Raw genomic sequence first — 26,219 nt, forward strand, 5'->3', positions numbered from 1 at the left:
TGGTTACCTGCTGTTTTCAGGTTGGTGTTGCTGTTTTTACCCCGTGGTGAGGTAATGCCCCCCTGGGCGCTCATGCCCCGCCTCCACGAGCCCGTCTGAGCAGTGGGAAGCCCTGTCCCTTCTGAGGAGTCCATGATGTTCTCTATGTGCTCATCGACCTTCTTCAGGTCTTCAGCTCCACACCAGGTACTGCTGTTCTGATCGCACCTCTGCTCACACTGCACAAACATACACAGGCGCGTTAAAGTACCGGGGCGTTATTCCTCCTCCACCATACTTCACAGCTGGTACTACAGTAGAGCAGATAGTGATTTCTGAAGATCCACTGAACAAAGACAGGCTGACAGATGAACCGACAATTTACATGCTGTGTCAGATGGCATCTCCACATACTTTTGGCCTGTTACAGCATATGTGTATACAGGTTGGGAAGAAGAAGCAGACTGACTTTAAAGTAACTGGATTTCCAGTATATTGTCTAAGCAATTGAGGGTTTAGGGCCTTGCTTAAGGGCCCAATAGTAGCAACCTGGTAGTGGTGGGTCTTGAACCAGTCACTTGCCAAATATCTGCATTTACTGGACTGGACTTGTTTGAAGGAAACCAAGGCATGTTTTGACCCTACAATGCTCCATTATAACTGCAAGGTATGGTGGAGGGTCCATACTGGGACAAGCAGCATCAACTGGAAGCATCCAGTGACTGGAACCAGGTGCACCTTATGGTGAAAACCCTCTGATGATGTTCTTGTATTTAACGATAATAATGCACCTTTTTCTAAGCAATTGAGGGTTAAGGGCCTTGCTCAAGGGCCCAACAGTGGCAAGCTGGTAGGGGTGGGTCTTGAACAAGTGACCTTTCGGTTACTAGTCCAGTACCTTAACCACTAGACTTCAACAGTAGGTGCAACGAAGCTTGCTATCAAAGACCAATACAAATACAATTAAGTTGGTGTAAGGAACACCAAACCTGGATACCTGAGCAACAAAAGTCTTGTTTGAAGGAAACCAAGGCATGTTTTGACCCTACAATGCTCTGCTTAACTGCAAGGTACGGTGGAGGGTCCATACTGGGACAAGCAGCATCTACTAGAAGCATCCAATGACTGGAACCAGGTGCACCTTATGGTGAAAACCTTCTTTTCTGATGATGTTCTTATATTCCACAGCAGGATCTTCTCAAAGAAGCTTCATCCCACCACAACTGATTCAGGACTTGTGTAAGAGCCTTCAGAGAAGATCCAGGCTCTTCTGTAGGAGAAGGTTGGTCTGATGCCTAGTAGATCTAAGCAGCTTTCCATATTTCTGTCCACCGACTAGATATACATACACCGATCAGCCATAACAAGCCATATAGAAGCACTATGTAGTTCTACAATTACTGACTGTAGTCCATCTGTCCTTTCATGCTGTTCTTCAAAGGTCAGGACCCCCACAGGACCCCCACAGAGCAGGTATTATTTAGGTGGTGGATCATTCTCAGCACTGCAGTGACACTGACATGGTGGTGGTGTGTTAGTGTGTGTTGTGCTGGTATGAGTGGATCAGACACAGCAGCGCTGCTGGAGTTTTTAAACACCGTGTCCACTCACTGTCCACTCTATTAGACACTCCTACCTAGCTGCTCCACCTTGTAGATGTAAAGTCAGAGACGATCGCTCATCTATTGCTGCTGTTTGAGTCGCTCATCTTCTAGACCTTCATCAGTGGACACAGGACGCTGCCCACGAGGCGCTGTCGGCTGGATGTTTTTGGTTGGTGGATGATACTCAGTCCAGCAGTGACAGTGAGGTGTTTAAAAACTCCAGCAGCGCTGCTGTGCCTGATCCACTCATACCAGCACAACACACACTAACACACCACCACCATGTCAGTGTCACTGCAGTGCTGAGAATCATCCACCACCTAAATAATACCTGCACTGTGGTGGTCCTGACCATTGAAGAACAGGGTGAAACAGATGGACTACAGTCAGTAATTGTAGAACTACAAAGTGCTTCTATATAATAAGTGCAGCTGATAAAATGGACAGTGAGTGTAGAAACAAGGAGGTGGTTTTAATGTTATGGCTGATCGGTGTATAGTGTGTGTGTGTGTGTGTGTGTGTGTGTGTGTGTGTGTGTGTGTGTGTACCTGTGCTGATTTACTCCGGTGTGATGAACCGATGGCGTGATCCTCAGAAGCTCCGACGTCGAGAGAGTCGCTGAGTCCACTGCTCACCGAGCTGCTGTCATCATAACTACATGAGGACAGAAAGAGAGAGAGACTGTGATGTCATCAAGGGTGCTGACCAATCACACGCAGCCTTTAGACTTAACACACACACACACACACACATAGTCCATAATTTATTCCAAACACTCCATTTATATCTTTCTTTCCTCTGTGAGACAACTGGCACATCTTACAGCTTTAATTTATCATCTATACATTTTTGCTACGTGGGTAGCGATCATGATCAGAGTTGCAGTGGGTCCAGGTGTAATAAATCACTCATATAAAGGAAATTATATGTCTCCGACTGTGCAGCAACAGTTTGGGGAAGGTCTTGTCCTGTTCCAGCATGAGCGAGTTCTATTAAGACATAAAGAACAGCTCCAGTGTCCTGCACAGAGCCCTGACCTCAGCCCTGTTCAACAGCTCTGAGTTGAACCGGAACGTCAACTGATCAATCAGCGCCCAGCCTTTTAATACCACTTGTTTTTGAAACAGGACGTCCAGCAAGCTCATGGTCAGGCGTCCACATACTTTTGGCCATGTAGTGCATGTTATTTTCCACAGAGGACCTTGGACGCTTCGTTTCTTCTGAGCCGCGGGTTCATTCAGCCGTACAGTAAAACCCTCATACAATATTCAGCACAGAGAACCAACCAAGCAGGAGAGGAACACACGGCTGAGAACAGAGTTTAAGAAGAACCGACCACGTACTCAAAGTATACGCATATACATCTGGGTTATATTTATATTCCCAATTTCTCCTGTTTTTGCCAGGTTGTTACATGTCTACGTTTCAGAACAACCATCAAAAGTAAAACCCCTTGGTTACTAAATCAACCAGTTGTGATCAACCTGTGTGTGATGTTGCAGTCTGTGGTGTTACTGTATGCAATGTTGCTGTCAGTGGTGTTACTGTCTGTGGTGTTACTGTGAGTTTTGTTACTGTCTGTGGTGTTACTGTCTGTGATGTAATTGTCTGTGGTGTTACTGTCTGTGGTGTTACTGTCTGTGATGTCACTGTCTGTGGTGTTACTATCTGTGATGTTGCCGTCAGTGGTGTTACTGTCTGTGATGTAATTGTCTGTGGTGTTACTGTCTGTGATGTTACTGTCTGTGATGTTGCCGTCAGTGGTGTTACTGTCTGTGATGTAATTGTCTGTGGTGTTACTGTCTGTGATGTTACTGTCTGTGATGTTGCCGTCAGTGGTGTTACTGTCTGTGGTGTTACTATCTGTGACGTTGCCGTCAGTGGTGTTACTGTCTGTGATGTAATTGTCTGTGGTGTTACTGTCTGTGATGTAATTGTCTGTGGTGTTACTGTCTGTGATGTTGCCGTCAGTGGTGTTACTGTCTGTGATGTTGCTGTCTGTGATGTAATTGTCTGTGATGTTGCCGTCAGTGGTGTTACTGTCTGTGATGTAATTGTCAGTGGTATTACTGTCTGTGATGTTACTGTGAGTTGTGTTACCACCTTTAACTTAAACACCAAACATCTAAATTGCCACAGTAATACCAAGAACAATCACACAGTAATCACTTTCTAGGTTGTTGCCTAGCCCTAGAGTTTGGGTCCAGTCGTGTCCACATCCCCATTTTAGCTTCACCCATCCCTAGTGTCCTTAATTTTTGGTTTCAAAAGTCCTATAATTTCCATGTTCCCTAATTTCTAGCATCCCTGTCCTTACCGCCCCTCCTAATGTCCAGCACATCCTGGTTTTACTGGACATTTTGTCCTGGTCGCTGGTGTTCAGTCTCCTCACGTGTTAGTTATTTAGTCCTCTGTTTTGTGTGACCTCTGTAATAAGCTCCACACATGCTTTATGCTTAATACTGTCATTCTATTCACAGTGTTCAGCTCAATAGAAACACACGACTGTCCACATTTTTTTGGCCATCTTCTCTCGTCCTGTAAAAGTGATGAATATAATTTATTTATTCCAGTCGCTCTGTTTTAAATCCCTGATCAGTCTGCACCGTCCCATTATTTATTTATAGAAGATGTCAATCATTTATTTATAGAGAATTTATTTATAGTCCAAAAAGCTTTTAGTCCTCAGCTGGACTGCCTGAACCGAGTCACCTACAGGATCCAGTAGCGCCCCCTGCTGGGACAGACCGGAATTTACTCTTCAGACAAAAATACAATAAAAAAACACTGGGGTATATTCACCCATCAGCCATAACATTAAAACCACCTCCTTGTTTCTACACTCACTGTCCATTTTATCAGCTCCACTTACCATATAGAAGCACTTTGTAGTTCTACAATTACTGACTGTAGTCCATCTGTTTTTCTACATGCTTTGTTACCCCCTTTCATGCTGTTCTTCAGTGGTCAGGACCCCCACAGGACCACCACAGAGCAGGTATTATTTAGGTGGTGGATAATTCTCAGCACTGCAGTGACACTGACATGGTGGTGGTGTGTTAGTGTGTGTTGTGCTGGTATCAGTGGATCAGACACAGCTGCGCTGCTGGAGTTTTTAAACACTGTGTCCACTCACTGTCCACTCTGTTAGACACTCCTACCTAGTCGGTCCACCTTGTAGATGTAAAGTCAGAGACGATCGCTCATCTATTGCTGCTGTTTGAGTCGGTCATCTTCTAGACCTTCATCAGTGGTCACAGAACTCTGCCCACGGGGCGCTGTTGGCTGCATATATATTTGGTTGGTGGACTGTTCTCAGTCCAGCAGTGACAGTGAGGAGTTTAAAAACTCCAGCAGCGCTGCTGTGTCTGATCCACTCATACCAGCACAACACACACTAACACACCACCACCATGTCAGTGTCACTGCAGTGCTGAGAATCATCCACCACCTAAATAATACCTGCACTGTGGGGGTCCTGACCATTGAAGAACAGCATGAAAGGGGGTAACAAAGCATGTAGAAAAACAGATGGACTACAGTCAGTAATTGTGAAACTACAAAGTGCTTCTATATGGTAAGTGGAGCTGATAAAATGGACAGTGAGAGTAGAAACAAGGAGGTGGTTTTAATGTTATGGCTGATCGGTGTATATAACTAGCACCTTAAGTCCTGTCATGTATTAAGTATGTATTATTACAACCCCTCAGGAACTAGATACAGCTGTGTGTGGAACTACTTGTGTATCACTCCGCGTAAACTACCTCCCTTGTGTGCACTGCATCATCTCTGTGTTCATGTGTTTGTGATCTACCTGTCAGCAGCCTCGCCCTCTTTAACCCTCTGGATTAGCTCTCGCGCTGATGGAGGCTCAGGGACGTGCCCCACGTTTCGGGAATACACCCCACCATCTGTTACGTACCTGCACAAACACACACTAATCAGACACCACAGTGTGTGTGTGTGTGTGTGTGTGTGTAAGTGTGAAGTGATGAATCGGTACTCACCCGCTGCTGACGTCTTCAGGTCGTATATTTTTGGCCAGTACGTCTCCATCGCTCACGTATCCTCCCACAACGTCCTCCTCCAGTGCCACCTCTTTTTCTCCCAGCCCCCCTTCCACCCCCTTGCCACCCGTACCGCCCGCTCTTCTCGCTGGTGCCGTGTAGACCAGCCGTGAGGGGTCACCGTAGCGACCGGTAGCTGCCGAGACGGATCTGGGGGCCGCGTAGTTGCCAGGATGGGACGGGGCGTCGCCCGCTTGGAGTCGAGGACTCTGTGGCTGCGACTGCCCGAGGCGCCATGACATGGGGGCACTGCGAGTGGGATGAGAGGCTATACCGCGCCCGTTGACTTCGGTCGTGACTGTGGAGTCGAAGGTCGTCTCTAGAGTGCTGAAACGTGAGACAGAAGATGAAGCAGAAATGTAGTGCGTCGCTTCAACCACCAATCACACGGTTAGGGCTGCAGCTATCGCGTTTGACTCATAACTCCAACACTCTTACAGACTGATACTCAACAGTTACTCAAAACTTAAGGCGCATTCAAGTGAGAAGTGCAAATCACTTTGTTCAGTGCTCGGCTTGCAATCTGCATCAGTGTGGAATAAGGTGCAGATCCAGGGTTACAGCTCCACGTGTATCTGTGTTTATCTGGATTCTCCTCCCTGTTTCACTTTTAAACTTGTGTTACAGCTCCAGCTTCTGAGAAATGGTGAGAATCAGAATCAGCTTCTCCCAGAGTCTAAAACGCTTCTGGTTGAAAATAAAGCTTAACGTGGTTTAATGTAGTAAAAGAAGGAGACAGGAGCACTAAACTTCTCTTCATTATTACTGCTCATAAGTTCCTCCACTAATCACATTCCTCACTCGCTGTTTTACTACAATAAGTCACGCTAAGCATTGTTCGTACGGCCTGAGTCGCTTTTACCATGTCGTATCAAACAGTTCGTCTCATTGAAGGAGCTTTGAGCACAGAGGCAAGCACAAAATATATATATATATATATATATATATAGTGTGTGTTACATGAATGTGTAGTGTGTGGTACATATATATATATTTATATATACAGTGGGGCCAAAAAGTATTTAGTCAGCCACTGATTGTGCAGGTTCTCCTACTTAGAAAGATGAGAGAGGTCTGTAATTTTCATCATAGCTACACTTCAACTATGAGAGACAAAATGAGAAAAAAAATCCAGCAAGCAAGATTTCTGGCTCTCACAGACCTGTAACTTCTTCTTTAAGAAGCTCTTCTGTCCTCCACTCGTTACCTGTATTAATGGCACCTGTTTGACCTCGTTATCTGTATAAAAGACACCTGTCCACAGCCTCAAACAGTCAGACTCCAAACTCAACCATGGCCAAGACCAAAGAGCTGTGGAAGGACACCAGGAAGAAAATTGTAGACCTGCACCAGGCTGGGAAGAGTGAATCTACAATAGGCAAGCAGGTTGGTGTGAATAAATCAACTGTGGGAGCAATTGTAAGAAAATGGAAGACATACAAGACCATTGATAATCTCCCTTGGGGTCAAGATCTCATCCCGTGGGGTCAAAATGATCATGAGAACGGTGAGCAAAAATCCCAGAACTACACGGAGGGACCTGATGAATGACCTGCAGAGAGCTGGGACCAAAGTAACAAAGGCTACCATCAGTAACACACTACGCCGAGAGGGACTCAAATCCTGCAGTGCCAGGCGTGTCCCCCTGCTTAAGCCAGTACATGTCCAGGCCCGTCTGAAGTTTGCCAGAGAGCATATGGATGATCCAGAAGAGGATTGGGAGAATATCATGTGGTCAGATGAAACCAAAATGGAACTTTTTGGTAGAAACTCAACTCGTCGTGTTTGGAGGAAGAAGAAGAACCCAAGAACATCATACCTGCTGTGAAGCATGGGGGTGGAAACATCGTGCTTTGGGGCTGTTTTTCTGCAAAGGGGACAGGACGACTGATCCGTGTTAAGGGAAGAATGAACGGGATCATGTATCGTGAGATTTTAAGCCAAAACCTCCTTCCATCAGTGAGAGCATTGAAGATGGAACGTGGCTGGGTCTTCCAGCATGACGATGATCCCAAACACACCGCTCGGGCAACGAAGGAGTGGCTCCGTAAAAAGCATTTCAAGGTCCTGGAGTGGCCTAGCCAGTCTCCAGACCTCAACCCCATAGAAAATTTGTGGAGTCCGTGTTGCCCAGCGACAGCCCCAAAACATCACTGCTCTAGAGGAGATCTGCATGGAGGAATGGGCCAAAATAGCAGCTACAGTGTGTGCAAACCTGGTGAAGACTTACAGGAAACGTTTCACCTCTGTCATTGCCAACAAAGGTTATGTTACAAAGTATTGAGTTGAACTTTTGTTATTGACCAAATACTTATTTTCCACCATAATTTACAAATAAATTCTTTAAAAATCCTACAATGTGATTTCCTGGATTTTTTTTCCTCATTTTGTCTCTCATAGTTGAAGTGTAGCTATGATGAAAATTACAGACCTCTCTCATCTTTCTAAGTAGGAGAACCTGCACAATCAGTGGCTGACTAAATACTTTTTGGCCCCACTGTATAGTGTGTGTGTTACATGAATGTGTAGTGTGTGTTACATATATATATATATATATATATATATATATATATATAGTGTGTGTGTTACATGAATGTGTAGTGTGTGTTACATATATATATATATATATATATATATATATATAGTGTGTGTGTTACATGAATGTGTAGTGTGTGTAGCAGGTCTAACACGCCACCACTTAACAATTTAACTTAAGGGTCCAACACCTGCAAAGTCAAACACTTAACAAACTCCAGTCCAGTGTGAGCTCCAGCACTCTGCTTTAATATCTGATATTATATAAACCACACGCCATGCCTTTCAACCGTCTCCCGTATTTATATCCACCTGATTCGAGTAAACACACGTGTACAACATCCCGGCGTGTGTTGTCATGGCTACTGCCTACCACGTGTCTTGTTGCCGTGGTCACAGTCTGGATGAATCAGCATTTTGTGTCAGCATCAGTGAGTGCGTGCTGATACACGCTGTGATGCGAGAACACACCGTACATCCATGATCACACACATACTCACACACACACACACACACACACACGTTACGTCGTGACTCGGCGGGAATCAAGGACAAGTGTATTTGACCTTCATGCTCACACACATACACACACACACTAGTCTGCCTAGGACCTGCCCACATGAGAACCGTGGCAGGAAGATAGTTGGCACCGAGCTCAAGTGTGTGTTTGTTTGTTTGTATATATTTATCCAATCACGCTCTCACTCACTGCTGCCCTTTAGGTCGGACTAAAGAATCATGACCCGAACACATTAATGCCCTTAAGGGTGGTATTCTCAAGGGTGGCATCCAGCTTCATCCTCAGGGTGGCCGTTTCAGATATCTATTTTTACACCTGGGGTGATTCAGGGTAGAACTCAACAGACGGAACCATCACAGTAAGAACTGAACCCAGGTTCCTGGGGACCTGGATCTGTGTGGCAACACTACTTGCTGCACCACTGTTCCACCCTTCCTGCTAATACTTCCTCTGCTTATCTGCTGATGTCTGATTGCATTGATTACTGCATGAAACTGTAACGAGGCCACCTGTGGAGATCAGCGACGGGACTCGGTTACAGAATCATGTCCTTGTGCCTTGCCAGATATGTCCAGAAGATCTGTGCTCACTGACCTGTGTGTGATCTGTGTTCCCCGTAAACTGGACATGGTCTCCTCCAGGTTCTGTCTCAGATCAGCGATGTTCTTCACTGTGCGCATTCGTCTGGTCTCCGGGTCTTCACCTGATACACCCGTAAAAACAACGACAAGGAACGTGAACCTCAAAACTACAGGTGTGTGTTACATTTATGTGTAGTGTGTTACACTGGTGTGTAGGTGCTGTTACACTTGTCTCACAGTTTTATAACTTCATGTTGTGTCTGTGTGTTACACCTGTTATACTTATGTGTAGTGTGTGTTACACATTCTCTTGTTTTTGTGTGTTACACTTGTGTAGTGTGTGTTACATTTATGTGCAGTGTGTTACACTTATGTTACATGTATGTGTAGCGTGTTACATGTATGTGTAGTGTGTGTTACATTTGTGTACAGTGTGTTACACTTATGTGCAGTGTGTTACATTTATGTGCAGTGTGTTACACTTATGTTACATGTATGTGTAGCGTGTTACATGTATGTGCAGTGTGTGTTACATTTATGTGCAGTGTGTTACATTTATGTGCAGTGTGTTACATTTATGTGCAGTGTGTGTTACATTTATGTGCAGTGTGTTACATTTATGTTACATTTATGTGCAGTGTGTGTTACATTTATGTGCAGTGTGTTACATTTATGTGCAGTGTGTTACATTTATGTGCAGTGTGTGTTACATTTATGTGCAGTGTGTTACACTTATGTTACATTTATGTGCAGTGTGTGTTACATTTATGTGCAGTGTGTTACACTTATGTTACATGTATGTGCAGTGTGTGTTACATTTGTGTACAGTGTGTTACACTTATGTTACATGCATGTGTAGTGTGTGCTACATGTATGTGCAGTGTGTGTTACATTTGTGTGCAGTGTGTTACATTTATGTGCAGTGTGTGTTACATTTATGTGCAGTGTGTGTTACATGTATGTGCACTGTGTTACATTTATGTGCAGTGTGTGTTACATTTGTGTACAGTGTGTTACACTTATGTTACATGTATGTGTAGTGTGTGTTACATGTATGTGTAGTTTGTGTTACAGGTGTGTAGGTGTTGTTTAGTGTGTTACACTTGTCTCACAGTTTTACACATTCATGTTGTGTTTGTGTGTATTACACCTGTGTGTTTCACTTCATGTGAAATGTGTTTTACATTAAGCTTTCTATATGTTACACCAAAGTGTGTTACACTTATGTGTAATGTGTGTTACACTTGTATGTGTTACATTTAAGTGTATGTTACATTTGTGTATTTTATACTTCTGTCTGCTACACCAAGTGTGTGTAACACTTGTCTGTAGTTTGTATCTGTTAATTACATGTTGTGTTTGTTACACTTACATGCTGTGTTACACTTATGCTCTGTGTGTAACATTTACATATTATACATGTGTTTGTTACAGGTGTGTGTTAATTACACCTCTGTGTGTCTGTTACTTATGTGTTGTGTGTGTTATGTATTATGTGTGTATTACATGTGTATATGTGTGTGTTACTTACATGCATGTGTGTATTACATGTGTTATGTGTGTATTACATGTGTATATGTGTGTGTTACTTACATGCATGTGTGTATTACACGTGTGTATGTGTGTGTTACATGTGTGTGTTTTTCTTACATATATGTGTGTATTACGTAAGTGTATGTGTGTGTATTACTTACGTGTAGTGTGAGTGCGTGGGTGTGTATGGAGAGCATGCTCCAGGTGTGTGAGCATGCTGATGATGATGTCTTCACTGAACTCCGCCCTTTCCTCCCTGCCGCTTTCCACTTCCTCTATCCATTCTGTAGCTACGCTAACACCTTCATCATCATCATCATCATCATCATAACCACTGTTCTGCTCTGCCCGCCTGCCACGCCCACTACGCCCTCCATGCTGCCCACGTCCATCCTGCTGACCCCGATCCTCTGACGATGGTATCCGGGTCCCAGGGATCATCCTGGACACGGAGAGAGAGAGCGATGGAGAAGATGAAGATGCTGATGTAGAGGGAATCCTGGGATCCATATCGCTAAGCAACGGCAGGTTGCCGTAGGAACGCTGGGTGCGGTTACTCTGGAGATGATGAGGTTGATCAGAGGCGGTGAGGACAGAGAACCTTGGTGCTTTCTTCATCATTCCTTTTGTTCCTCTGGTTCTTCAGGTGGAGACTGGAACACTGCTTAATACACCCACCCTCTCTCTCACTCTCTCACTCACTCTCTCACCCTCTCTCTCTTTTTCTATCACTCTATCATTTACCCTCTCTCTCTCTTTCTTATATTGGGTGTGAATATGATACATGTGTTTGTAATGCACTCCACTGTATCACACTGACATGGTGCTTTGTGTGTGTGACACATGTTTTGTGTATGTTCTACATGTGTTTTGTCTCCATGAGAGGGTGAACATGGTCTGGAACGATGCTCAGGTAGGAGCTACGTGTGAGAGTAACGTCCACATGGACGGCAGGACCCGAGGTTTCCCAGCAGAACGTCGCCCAGAGCATCACACCGCCTCCGCCGGCTCGCCTTCTTCCCATAATGCATCCTGGTGCCGTGTGTTCCCCGGGTAAGAGACGCACCAGCACCTGGCCATCCACGTGATTCATCAGACCGGGCCACCTTCTTCCATCGCTCCGTGGTCCAGTTCCCATGCTCACGTGCCCATTGTTGGTGCTTTAGGTGGTGGACAGGGGTCAGCATGGGCACCCCGACTGGTCTGCAGCTCCATACACAACAAACTGTGCTGCTCTGTGTATTCTGACACCTTTCTATCAGAACCAGCATGAACTTCTTCAGCAGTTTGGATCGGACCACACGTGCATCAGTGAGCCTTGGCCGCCCATGACCCTGTCGCCGGTTTACCACTGTTCCTTCCTTGGAGCACTTTTGATGGATACTGACCACTGCAGACCAGGACACACCCCACAAGAGCTGCAGGTTTGGAGATGCTCGTGTCAAACTGGCTCAGATCCTCACGCTCGTCCTTTTTTCCTGCTTCTAACATCAACTTTGAGGATAAAATGTCACTTGCTACCCCCCCCCCCCCCCCCACTAACAGGTGCCGTGATGAAGAGATGATCAGTGTTATTCACTTTACCTGTCAGTGCTCAGAATGTTCACTGCATGCTGATTTGTGTTACGTGTGTGTTACATGTGTGCCGACCTACATGGACGGTCAGTGACCAGTGGAGTTTCTTTACATCATCTTTACACTGTTAGTGCAGCCTGTACCAGAGACGGGGACTCGAGTCGCACACACAGCGACTTCAGACTCGACTCGGACTCGTATCAAATGACTCAGACTCGACTCATGACTCACAAAAAAATGACTCGTGAACAACAAGTTGCTAGCGTCAGCATGTGTTAACATTAGTTACGCGTGATAATTATATATATATATATACTTCTACTACTACTACTACTACTACTACTTATTATAAATATTCTGCTCTCTAATAATAATAATAATAATAATAACACTCCGCCGTCTTAACCCACAACACACACAATGTGTAAATGTTCCAGCCAGCTTCCGGTGTAGTGATGAAGCGTCGCTCCCTACTTAAAATGGTGGAGTACCCTACGTAGTGCACTTCACAGGAACGACCGGGGTGAATGGAACGCTCCTACAGAATCGGTGCTGATGGTTGAAAGACGCTTTCTGAACCAATCAGAGCTTCTGATTGTAATTGTTAGTAAGAAATGCTGTTATTTGCATTTATTCAGTTTGCGTCACACAGATGACGTGGTAATGAAACGCTCGATCGGCTTTCTAACCACTTCCTGTTTTACTTCACCACCGGGAAAAGTTTGGAGGTTTTTAATTATAAGCACATTTACAAAATAACGGATTCTGTTCCTAATGGGACGCACGCTTATAAATGTAATAGCATCTGGAAGAACAGAAGCTAAGGTAAGCAGCGGTTATGATGGTTTTTGCTGTGTTTGGGATTTTGGCCGCTGTGCCGTGATTTATCGAGCGCTTTTGTTCTGTAATGAAAACAAAACGTATCAGTTGAAGCTTTTAACTGGAACCTTCTTGTTACAGAAATTACATTCATTTACACAATGAGGAGGAAAGTAAAGGCACGAAGTAAAACGGCTAAATACACTCGCTAATCTGTTGTTGTTTTTATCTGAACTTACAGATTAGTTCTTTATTTCTACTCTGCATTTATAATATATGTTTTGTGTTTATTATAAAGACTCGTGACTCGACTCGGACTCGTATTTTGTGACTTGTGAACATCTCTGGCCTGTACTGGGTGTGGCAGAAACACTTGAACTCAAAAATTAATAGGGGTGTCCAGATTCTTTTGGCCTTAAAGCGTACCCACACACACACACACACACTCACACACACACACACTCACACACACACACACACACACTAATCCTCCTCTGGGCCAGACCAGCCTCACAGTAAGTAAAAGGTCAGAAATGACGGGTGGACAAAGAGCGACTTTGTTTACTGTCCAAAAAGTGTTGATCAGTGTGTGTTGTGCGTCAGAGCCAGTGTGTGTGTGTGTGTGTGTGTGTGTGTGTGTGTGTGTGTGTGTGTGTTGAGCCGCAAGAGCTTAAAAACAAACCCAGGGTACAGGATGCCTGACCGTGGTACAACACTACAAACATGGACAGTAAGGAACCGGTCATCATAATATGGAAGCTGCTGAGAGCCGCCTGTGCCAACCAAGTTCTCAAAAAAAGAGAAAGGAACCCAGAACATGCCCGGGACGACTACTGCTCCACCTACTGGCACAGTCAGCGCCCAGCGGTCTCATGACAGGACTGACCAGTGGGGTTCCAACGTGGTGGACGATAAATGCAGCAACACAGACTGAGCTCCCATAAATCAGATAAATGCTGGCGACACGGCCGGATGATGCCCGAACGCGGCGTGCCAACAGACGTGCCAGCGGCTCCGTGTGGAGGAAGCCACGATCAAACAGAGGGACCTCCAGCTGGCATTAAACACCGCTCAATGAGGCGCAGAGACTCTCGGTTAGAGGAACCGATGGAGTGAATCAGCTGTGCCTCCACGCCTCCTGCCTGGTGTAATGGCATGGCAGATGGGCATGATTCTGTAACTGGCACCCCTGCTGATCTCTACAGCAGGTGGATCGTTATGAGAATTATGAGAAAACACTACACTAAGTATTTAGTAACATATTTATCCTCCCTGAGGGACTAGAACATCTTCAGCGCTATGTTGGAGCTGTGGACGTGAAACACCGTTCCTCTGAAGGTTCTTCCTTCAGTCTGGGGTTTGGTGATGGTGTTGAGAATGCTGGTGGAGATCTGAGGTCCATGGTGTATGATTAACATCATCGTTATTCTCAAAAGCAAAGCCCTCAGTAAGATCTTCTACCCTCTGGATGAAGGCATCATAACGCTGCCACCAGCCATCCTCAATGTAGAGGTCAAGCATTCAGACCCATGCTGTTCTCCCTTCTATCTTAGATCTCTCTATCTTGAGCCCAGATCTAGGGGAACTTGTTGTAAATCTCATCTAGAAGAGCATCATGGCCAAAAGTTTGTGGACGCCCCTCCTACAGAGCTCAAGATATGCTTAAAAGCAACAGTATGAGGAACGGTCTTATCTGTCCCAACATGACTGTACCCACCATGGTTTGATGGGTTTGGTGAGAAGGAACTCCATGGACCTGAACAAAGCCCTGACCTCAACCTAAATCAAACCTTTGGAATGAATTAGAATGCTGATTGAGAGCCAGATCTTCTCGTCCTAAATCAGTGCCTGACCTTGTGAATGTTGTTATCCATAGACACACTTAATAATCTTGAAGGTTCTTCAAAGGTTCCTCAGCATTCTTCAAAGGTGGCTTCTATATTAATGCTCATGGTTTTAAAATGGAATGTCCGACAAGCTCATGGTCAGGTGTCCACATATTAATGGACATTTCCATGCCGTGTTTGTGTGCAGGTGTTGACTGAACACTGATAATGGTGTTTGTGCGAGTGTTTGTACCTGAGATCTCCTCCAGGCACTGTTTGGCGGTTTTGTTGTAGGCGAGGTCTTTAGTGGGACTGAGAGCAGGATCAGGAACCACCACCGCGGTACAGTCGTTCTCCGAGCACGTCCTGGAGGACACAGAGACGTTAGCTGCTGTCTGGAGCTCGGTTCAGTGTTCAGTATTCCTGAACGTTACACAAGCTAGTGAAGAACAAACACCAGCACACAGGAACACCACAGAAACTAGATCATAACTCCAGGAACTGTGGGAACACACTCGGAGAAGATCAAACACCGGGTAACATAACATAGAATAAATACTTAAATACCCAAAAATATATGGGACAGCAGAATGTTGGGGAAAACTAGTGTTGACACTGTTGGAGCTTACACGGTGAATGCTGGTGTTTAATGGTGATGCTGTTTAAAAGTGAATGTTCTCTTGGTGAATGTTGGCGTCTACTGGAGTATGTTGGTGATTAGTAGTAAATGTTGCTGTTTGATGATGAATGTTGGTGTTTTATTGGTGATTGCTGGTGATTAAAGGTAAATTTTGGTGTTTGACAGTTAATAGTGTTAGTGTTGGTGCTTAATAGTTGATGGTGAATGTTTAGGTATAACAATAAATACTGGTTAATCATGTACAAGCTTAGTGTTTGACTGAACACTGGTGTTAAATGATGAATTTCTGGTTTAAAAGTAAATGTTGCTGTACAACCGTGAAATGATAGTGTTTAATGGTAAATGATAGTGTTTAATGATGGATGTTGGTGTTTAATGGTAAATGATAGTGTTTAATGATGGATGTTGGTGTTTAATGGTAAATGATAGTGTTTAATGAAGGATGTTGGTGTTTAACAGTATATGATAGTGTTTAATGGTAAATGATAGTGTTTAATGGTAAATGATAGTGTTTAAAGGTAAATGTTGGTGTTTGATAGTGAGCGTTGGTGTTGAAATTTGGGTTTGACAGGAAATCCAAATTCTGGATTCTGGAAGTGAGTGTTGAGGTTTGATAGAGAATGTTGGTGTTTAATGGTAAATGTTGGTGTTTGATGATGTTAAATGTCGGTGTTTGATGAAGGATAGATTCTGGAAGTGAATGTTGAAGTTTGATGGTAAATGTTTGTGTTTGATGGTAAATGTTGGTGTTTAATGATGAATGTTGGTGTTTGATGGTAAATGTTGGTGTTTAATGATAAATGTTGGTGTTTCATGGTAAATGTTGGTGTTTGATAGAGAATGTTGGTGTTTAATGATGAATGTTGGTGTTTGATGGTAACTACTGGTGTTTGTTGATGACCTTCCGTCACCAATATTCCGCCCCCACTTTGCACCGCTCACCTGTACATGAATGGAGGGACCATCGCTGTGTTGGGGCATTAAATGTTGGTGTTTAATGATGAATGTTGGTGTTTGATAGAGAATGTTGTTGTTTGATAGAGAATGTTGGTGTTTAATGATGAATGTTGGTGTTTAATGATGAATGTTGGTGTTTGATGGTGAATGTTGGTGTTTGATAGAGAATGTTGGTTTTTGATGGTAAATGTTGGTGTTTGATGGTAAATGTTGGTGTTTGATAGAGAATGTTGGTGTTTGATGGTAAATGTTGGTGTTTGATGGTAAATGTTGGTGTTTGATGGTAAATGTTGGTGTTTGATGATGAATGTTGGTGTTTCATGGTAAATGTTGGTGTTTGATGGTAAATGTTGGTGTTTAATGATAAATGTTGGTGTTTCATGGTAAATGTTGGTGTTTGATAGAGAATGTTGGTGTTTAATGATGAATGTTGGTGTTTGATGGTAAGTACTGGTGTTTGTTGATGACCTCCCGTCACCAATATTCCGCCCCCACTTTGCACCGCTCACCTGTACATGAATGGAGGGACCATCGCTGTGTTGGGGTGGTTGTGCTGCTGTTGCTGGGGTAACTGCACCGCTCCGTTGCCTCCCGACGTACCTCCTCCTCCTCCTCCCGCAGTAGTAGTGGTGGACCCGGAGAGGGCTGAGGTGCTGGTGGAGGAGACCATGCTGCTCTTTTTACCCTCTAGTCCTCCCAGGGAGCGCTGGGTATAAAGCCCTTGCCCTCCTTTACCCCCCTTGGCCTTCTCTCCGGCAGGCTTTGATCCTCCTGTCTGAGCCTTCAGGCCGGGTTTCGGAATGCCACTGGGGGCAGGGATCGTGCTTTCCTTCTTTGCCGTGGTCGTTTTGCCCCCCTTTGGGGCGAGGCTAGCTATTTTGGAGCCCTTCTTGGCAGGTTCTGGGATCAGCTCCTCTTTGGGAGGGGTGCTCGCTTTACCCTTGTTTCTGCTCTTGTCGTCTTTGGGTTGAGACGAGGACTTGGCGTTACCGGCGTTCTTACTGTTGTTAGCAGCGACGTTTGTGTTGCCGTTAGCATTAGCGGTGTTTTTGTTCGGGGTGGAGGAAGAGGAGGGTGCGGGCGTCCTGGGCTGTGGTTTGGGACACGACCCGCCGTCGTCACCGTACTCCGAGAGATCGTCCTCCTCCTGGAGGGTCATGCTAGTGTTGACCAGTCGGAACTTGTCCAGCATGGAGCGCTGATTACCGGGCGCCGACTTGGCCGCGTCGGACAGCGATGGGCGTGGCGCGTCCGAGTTGGGCGGAGGAGGGGAGGAGGCGGGGCTGGTGGCCAGCATGGAGGATGTGGCGCTGTGCTTCATGTTCATGGACTTGCTGCGCCAGGATTGGCCCATCGTCGGAGAGGGAATAGCGGACGCCAGGTGCTGACCACTGGTGCTGTTGTTCATGCCGCCCACCACAGGGACGGACTTCACCGACTCTGCCACACAAAGACGAGAGTGCATGAACGAGACGGCGCCACCCAGTGGATGAGACGTGTACAGTAACACCCGCCGTGCGTCCTCTTACCTTTATCATTCCCACTGGCGTACTGCAGTGGTTTGGAGCGGTCGATGCTGGTGAAGCTCTGACTCCTCCGGTTCAGACTCGCTGAGGCCGGAGTCCTATTGTTACCCACCTGAGGGGATCTCGAGGGACCTGGCAACCTAAAGCAACAAATCAAACATGAATAAACATGCTAGCACTATTAGCATGATCGCTCTGACAGGATAGAGTTTGTGGTGAGATGCTGAACGTTTGGTGTCTGTTTGGAACCGAAATCACTAATCTGTCGACCCTTGATCCCGGGGCCCAGTATTCCACAAACAAGGACTCAAAAGAGGTGTTTAAGTGTGTTAGTATATAGATGTGTGTGTGTGTGTGTGTGTGTGTGAATGTGTGTGTTTGTATATGTGTTTGTGTGTGTATTGGTGTGTATTAGTGTGTATGTGTGTGTATATGTGTATGTGTGTGTATGTATCTGTGTGTGTGTGTATTAGTGTGCATTAGTGTGTAGATGTGTGTGTGTGTTTGTTTGTGTGTATTAGTGTGTATTAGTGTGTAGATATGTGTGTGTATTTGTGTAGGAGTGTATATTTGTGTATTGTGTTTATTCGTGTGGATATTTGTGTTTGTATGTGTGTGTGTAATTATGTGTGTATTAGTGTGTAGATGTGTGTGCATGTGTGTGTTTGTGTTTATATTTGTATGTGTGTGTATATTGGTGTGTATTAGTGTGTAGACATTCGTGTTTGTATGTGTGTGTGTTTGTGTGTATATCTGTATGTGTGTGTATCAGTGTGTAGATATGTGTGTGTGTATGTGTGTATTGGTGTGTAGATATGTGTGTGTGTATGTGTTTGTGTGTATTTGTATTAGTGTGTATTAGTGTGTGTATATTTGTATGTGTATTGGTGTGCATTAGTGTGTAGATGTGTGTGTGTGTGTTTGTGTGTATTAGTGTGTAGGTGTGTGTGTGTGTCTGTGTGTATTTGTATTAGTGTGTATTAGTGTGTATTAGTGTGTGTGTGTCTGTGTGTATTTGTATTAGTGTGTATTAGTGTGTGTATATTTGTATGTGTATTGGTGTGCATTAGTGTGTAGATGTGTGTGTGTGTGTGTATTAGTGTGTATTAGTGTGTAGATATGTGTGTGTATTTGTGTAGGAGTGTATATTTGTGTATTGTGTGTATTCGTGTGGATATTTGTGTTTGTATGTGTGTGTGTAATTATGTGTGTATTAGTGTGTAGATGTGTGTGCATGTGTGTGTTTGTGTTTATATTTGTATGTGTGTGTATATTGGTGTGTATTAGTGTGTAGACATTCGTGTTTGTATGTGTGTGTTTGTGTGTATATCTGTATGTGTGTGTATCAGTGTGTAGATATGTGTGTGTGTATGTGTGTATTGGTGTGTAGATATGTGTGTGTGTATGTGTTTGTGTGTATTTGTATTAGTGTGCATTAGTGTGTGTATATTTGTATGTGTATTGGTGTGCATTAGTGTGTAGATGTGTGTGTGTGTGTGTTTGTGTGTATTAGTGTGTAGGTGTGTGTGTGTGTCTGTGTGTATGTGTATTGGTGTGCATTAGTGTGTAGATGTGTGTGTGTGTGTGTGTATTAGTGTGTATTAGTGTGTAGATATGTGTGTGTATTTGTGTAGGAGTGTATATTTGTGTATTGTGTGTATTCGTGTGGATATTTGTGTTTGTATGTGTGTGTGTAATTATGTGTGTATTAGTGTGTAGATGTGTGTGCATGTGTGTGTTTGTGTTTATATTTGTATGTGTGTGTATATTGGTGTGTATTAGTGTGTAGACATTCGTGTTTGTATGTGTGTGTGTGTGTGTTTGTGTGTATATCTGTATGTGTGTGTATCAGTGTGTAGAGCTGTGTGTGTGTGTATGTGTGTATTGGTGTGTAGATATGTGTGTGTGTGTGTGTGTCTGTGTGTATTTGTATAAGTGTGTATTAGTGTGTGTATATTTGCATGTGTGTGTGTATTAGTGTATATTAGTGTGTGTACATTTGTGTGTATGTGTGGTAGCTCAGCGGTTAAGGTAGGGTCAGTCAGGACGTTGCTGTTTCAAACCCCACCACAGCCAAGTTGCCTTTTGTTAGACATTTGAGTGAGGCCTGGTGAAAACAATCTGCCAGATGAAGAGGTGTTAGTGTGTGTGTGTGTCTGTGTGTGTGTGTGTGTGTGTGTTGATTGTACCTTGAGTTTTTCTTCTGTGCAGCTCCACTCTGAACGGGTGAACCCACATACCTCGCTGTTACACTGCAGAGAGAGAGAGAGAGAGAGAGAGACATTGTGTATATACAGTAGATAGTAGAGACGGAGCTGCACTTCCTCACCCGGTGTACCAAGTACCACCACATCCGCTCCCAATTCTTCCCTAAATTCAACAACATCATCCCCAACTTTACCTCCCTCCCAGACCCCGACAAACTGCCCCACCTACTGGGGAAGCACAGAGAGAGCTGCACACTAGCAGCACTCTATACTCACACCTGCCACCAGGTGAGGGACAGTGGGTGACCATGTCTCATACACACACACATACACACACACTGATCGTTTTTACTACCTCATTATTGTAAATATTATAATTTTTATTGTTATTATTTTGCACTGTTTTTATTAATATTTGATTCTATATTTTTTGCACATGTAACTGTTCTGTATATTTTTGTTCCTTCTTATTTTTATTTTTAATATTTCTCTGTAACTTGCTTTGGCAACACGAATGTCCTTATTTGTCCTGCCAATAAAGCTTCTCTTGAGTTTTGAATTTGAGTTTGAGTGAGGGCGAGAGACATTGTGAATGTAGGTAAGTGAGAGAGCTGTGACGTATTAAGGACGAGTCTCTTTGTTCTCATTACACTAAACCTTCTCTTTGTGATAAAGTCTCTGTGTGTGTGTGTGTGTAAGAGAGAGCACGAGAAGTGTGTGTGTGTGTGTGTGTGTGTGTGTGTGAGAGAGCGTGGTTTAGATTCTCATGGTGCATCACACACCTTGTTAGGTTTCACACAGGAAGCGTACAACTGTCAGCAGAGTGTGTGTGTGTGTGCAGTCATGCACCGGAGAGACTCGGTACCAATCCAAATCAGCGCTTAGAATCTGTGTGTGTGTGTGTGTGTGAGTATGTTTATAGTGTGTGTGTGTGTGTATAGTGTTTAAAGGTGCGTGTGTGTGTGTGTGTGCGTGTGAATATGTGTATAATGTTTGTGTGTAGGTGTGTGTGTGTGTGTGTGTAGAAAGTGTGTGTGAATATGTTTATAATGTTTATAGGTGTGTGTGTTATATACAGTGGGGGAAATAAGTATTTGATCTCCTGCTGATTTTGTACATTTACCCCCTTACAAAGACTTGAACAGTCTATAATTTTTATGGAAGGTTTATTTTAACAGAGAGAGACAGAATATCAACAAAAAATCCAGAAAAAAAACTTTAAATAAAGGTTATAAATTAATTTGTATTTAACCCTAACCCTAACCCTAACCCTACCAACCAGCAAGAATTCTGACCCCCACAGACCGGTTATGTGCCCATGAGACACACAAATTAGTCCTGTCCCTGTATAAAAGACTCCTGTCACAGAATCAGTTTCTTCTGTTCAAATCTCTCCACCTCCATGGGCAAGACCAAAGAGCTATCAAAGGACGTCAGGGACAAGATCGTAGACCTGCACAAGGCTGGAATGGGCTACAAGACCATCAGCAAGAAGCTTGGTGAGAAAGAGATCACTGTTGGTGTGATCATTCGAAAATGGAAGAAATACAAGATCACAGTCAATCACCCTCACTCTGGAGCTCCATGCAAGATCTCACCTGGTGGGGTAAGAATGATTCTGAGAAAGGTGAGGTCAGTCCAGAATTACACGGGAGGAGCTTGTCAATGATCTCAAGGGAGCTGGGAGCAGAGAAATGCTGGATATGACCCCAAGAACTTCAGATGGGCCTGTACATGAGCCTTCTTGAGCAGAGGGACTTTGCGGGCACTGCAGGATCTCAATCCATTACGGCAAAGTGTGTTACTAATGATTTTCTTGGTGACTGTGCTCCCAGCTCCCTTGAGATCATTGACAAGCTCCTCCCGTGTAATTCTGGACTGACCTCACCTTTCTCAGAATCATTCTTACCCCACCAGGTGAGATCTTGCATGGAGCTCCAGAGTGAGGGTGATTGACTGTGATCTTGTATTTCTTCCATTTTCGAATGATGGCACCAACAGTGGTCTCTTTCTCACCAAGCTTCTTGCTGATGGTCTTGTAGCCCATTCCAGCCTTGTGCAGGTCTACAATCTTGTCCCTGACGTCCTTTGATAGCTCTTTGGTCTTGCCCATGGTGGTGGAGAGATTTGAACAGAAGAAACTGATTCTGTGACAGGAGTCTTTTATACAGGGACAGGACTAATTTGTGTGTCTCATGGGCACATAACCGGTCTGTGGGGGTCAGAATTCTTGCTGGTTGGTAGGGGATCAAATACTTATTTCCCTTAATTAAATACAAATTAATTTATAACTTTTATTTAATGTTTTTTTTCTGGATTTTTGTTGATATTCTGTCTCTCTCTGTCTCTCACAGAGCAGGTATTATTTAGGTGGTGGATGATTCTCAGCACTGCAGTGACACTGACATGATGGTGGTGTGTTAGTGTGTGTTGTGCTGGTATGAGTGGATCAGACACAGCAGCGCTGCTAGAGTTTTTAAACACCTCACTGTCACTGCTGGACTGAGAATCGTCCACCAACCAAAAACATTCAGCCGACAGCGCCCCGTGGGCAGCGTCCTGTGTCCACTGATGAAGGTCAAGAAGATGAGCGACTCAAACAGCAGCAATAGATGAGCGATCGTCTCTGACTTTACATCTACAAGGTGGACCGACTAGGTAGGAATGACTAATAGAGTGGACAGTGAGTGGACACGGTATTTAAAAACTCCAGCAGCGCTGCTGTGTCTGATCCACTCATACCAGCACAACACACACTAACACACCACCACCATGTCAGTGTCACTGCAGTGCTGAGAATCATCCACCACCTAAATAATACCTGCTCTGTGGGGGTCCTGTGGGGGTCCTGACCATTGAAGAACAGGGTGAAAGGGGGGTAACAAAGCATGCAGAGAAACAGATGGACTACAGTCAGTAATTGTAGAACTACAAAGTGCTTCTATATGGTAAGTGGAGCTGATAACATGGACAGTGAGTGTAGAAACAAGGAGGTGGTTTTAATGTTATGACTGATTGGTGTATGTGTGTTTAGTGTTTAAAGGTGTGTGTGTGAGTAGGTGTGTGTTTGAATATGTTTATAATGTTTGTGTGTGTGTGTGTGTGTGTATGTATGTGGACGCCTCTCCTAATGATTCAGGTCCAGTAGTTGGGACACCAGTGCTCTGTACTCAGGTCTGACTTTATTCTTACTGAACAGCTCTGGGATGAATTAGAACGTCGACAGTGAGTCAGGCCTTCTCATCCAACATCAGTGCCTCATGCTCTTTAACCTTCTGAATGGTCACAAATTCCCACAGACACACTGTAAAATCCTGATCTATCGTCACCGGGACGTGCTTTGTGTTTTAGAAACAGCGTTTCAAAGAATAAAGAAAATAAATAAATAAATAAATAAATAAATAAATAAATAAATAAATAAATAAATAAATAAATAAATAAATAAATAAATAATTAAATAATTAAATAATTAAATATGAATAAAAACTATAAATTCATTTAAATAAAAAAATAAAAATACATAATAAGTAATAAAACTATTAATAAATAAAAATTAATGAATTAAATGAATAAATGAAGTAAATAATAATAAATAAAATAAACAAACCTAAATAAATAAATCATAAAAAAATAAAACTAAAAAGCTAAAAAATAAAAAATATAAATAAATATATAATATAATTTACTTAAATAAGAAATACATAAATTAATAATAATAAACATAAAAAACTAAATAAATAAAATAAAATGAATAAATCAATAATAAGTAATTAAATAAATAAATACAAATAAATAAAATAAATACGTAGTAACAAATAATATAAATAAATAATAAACATAAAATAAATTAATAGTAACAAATAATATAAATAAATAATAAAGATAAATAAAATAAATAAATAGTAACAAATAATAAAAAATAAATAATAAAGATAAAATAAATAAATAGTAAAAAATAATATAAATAAATAATAAAAAATATAATGAATAAATAAACATTCCAAAAAGATGAAAGAAAAAAGAAACGATCAAAAGTACACACATCATCCACACATGACATCATGCAACTGTGAGATCACACCCAGCACATGCAATACACACCTACACACACACCTACACACACACACACACACTGTAAACACACACACACACACACTGTACCCATCTCCGTTGTTTTTAATCCTGAATGGCAGTCTGCTTCTCGTAGTAGGAGTCCGAGGACACGGGTCACGCTGATCAGTATTCGGCATGATCACACACACACACACACACACTGTACACAAACACACTTAACACACACCGACAGCACACACGACTCTCTCCACCATCATCTCTCTGTACTGTATTCTATCACTGTTTATCTCTCTGTTCACTAATATCCTCTCTCTCTCACATACACACTCTCTCTACCTCTCTCGCTCGCTCTCTCTCTAGCAGGTGACGGCTATAGAAAGCACTCTAGGACTTTACGTCAAGTGTGTGTGTGTGTGTGTGTGTGTGTGTGTGTGTGTGTGTGTGTGTGTGTGTGTGTGTGTGTGTGTGTGTGTGTGGTTATAAAAAGCTCGTCTCCGGCTCAGATGTATTTTGGTGTGGCTCGGTGGGTAGCACTGTAGCCTCACAGCAAGAAGGTCCCGGGTTCGATCCCCAGGCGGGGCGGTCCGGGTCCTTTCTTTGTGGAGTTTGCATGTTCTCCCCGTGTCTGCGTGGCTTTCCTCCAGGTGTTCCGGTTTCCTCCCACAGTCCAAACACGTGCAGTCACGTTAATTGGAGACACTGAATTGCCCTATAGGTGAATGTGTGTGTGTGTGATGGACAGGTGCCTCGTCCAGGGTGTTACTGTGTGCCTTGCGCCCATTGAAAAGCCGGGTTAGGCTCCAGCACATCAAGACCCTGATTTGATAAGCTGAGCTGCTACAGCACAGGTGCCACTGTGACCACAGTTATGGTTCGAATTCCATCTGAAAACCTCTGGTTATAAATTATTATAATTTTATTATCATTTTATTCTAATACAGAACAAGCAGCTGAAAAATCACTAAATCCTCTTTAGATGCTTATTGTGTCTCTCCTCTCCCAGTTCGAGTCGTATCCAATTCCCCTGGTTGTGTCTCTTCCTGAGCGAAGAGGACCGTACCCGACACCCACCTGCTCCGACACGTGTGCAGTTACCAACCACATCTTTTTACCTTGTATTTACCTACACAAGGTGAGTACAGAGAGTCACGGGGGATTAAGAGGGGATCTGACACCCTGATTAACACCAGGACCCCCCAAAACTCGTTAAAACAACAATTCCGGGTACAAACAGCGCCCTCTCTGGATCGTGCAGCCACTACTTTAATGCAAACATCACCGATAATGGGAGTGAAGGCAGACAGACGAGACCAGAAACGGTACAGTCCACTTTAGGGGCGTCTGCCCCCCCCCCAAGTGTCACTGTAGAGTTCACACTCTGTCCACTGTGAAGTGAGTTCCAATCTCGGCTCTGCTACCGGTCGACTGGGCGCCACCTAGCGGCCGCGATCTGCAGTGCACACAGCGCAGCAGACAAAATCATCCGCTAGTCTGCTGGGTGGGAAAAGACGGGACTAAAAAAAAGGCGCCTGTACAGAAGTGGAGGAACGTGGTGAGGGCGTGTCAGATGAATACACCATCGGGGTCTCCAGCACAGGAAGAGGAACCGGCTACGACTAAACTGGAAGAAAAGAGTAGAAAACAGCCTGGAGAAGCTTTGTTGTCGTTTTGAAGATTGTGAACCTGTGGCCTCCTGTAGCTCGCTTGACTGTGTACAGAGTCACACATCCTTTAAAAGCTTCTAGTTTTGAGTGACCTGTCGTGTGGTCACTCTGG

General features: G+C 43.8%; 1 protein-coding gene across 4 annotated transcripts in view; it reads right to left on the reverse strand.

Annotated features, from left to right (window-relative positions):
• nav3 (neuron navigator 3) overlaps positions 1 to 26,219 on the reverse strand; it is a 123,398-nt gene that overhangs the window by 40,723 nt on the left and 56,456 nt on the right. For 3 of the 4 annotated variants that reach the window (XM_062997177.1, XM_062997185.1, XM_062997169.1), the window contains exons 1-9: positions 20,352 to 20,502; positions 18,166 to 18,302; positions 17,146 to 18,076; positions 15,293 to 15,405; positions 9,300 to 9,408; positions 5,591 to 5,977; positions 5,398 to 5,505; positions 2,132 to 2,237; positions 8 to 218 (exon numbers count right to left, since the gene is read on the reverse strand). In XM_062997177.1, the coding sequence (XP_062853247.1) occupies positions 8 to 218; positions 2,132 to 2,237; positions 5,398 to 5,505; positions 5,591 to 5,977; positions 9,300 to 9,408; positions 15,293 to 15,405; positions 17,146 to 18,076; positions 18,166 to 18,302; positions 20,352 to 20,446 (2,197 nt within the window). In that variant the 5' untranslated portion in view covers positions 20,447 to 20,502. Of the gene's footprint in view, positions 1 to 7; positions 219 to 2,131; positions 2,238 to 5,397; positions 5,506 to 5,590; positions 5,978 to 9,299; positions 9,409 to 15,292; positions 15,406 to 17,145; positions 18,077 to 18,165; positions 18,303 to 20,351; positions 20,503 to 26,219 lie in introns of those variants that run through there. The other variant, XM_062997194.1, reaches the window with a different exon arrangement.

This window comes from Trichomycterus rosablanca, chromosome 1 (genome assembly GCF_030014385.1).
Source record: "Trichomycterus rosablanca isolate fTriRos1 chromosome 1, fTriRos1.hap1, whole genome shotgun sequence".
NCBI lineage: Eukaryota > Metazoa > Chordata > Actinopteri > Siluriformes > Trichomycteridae > Trichomycterus > Trichomycterus rosablanca.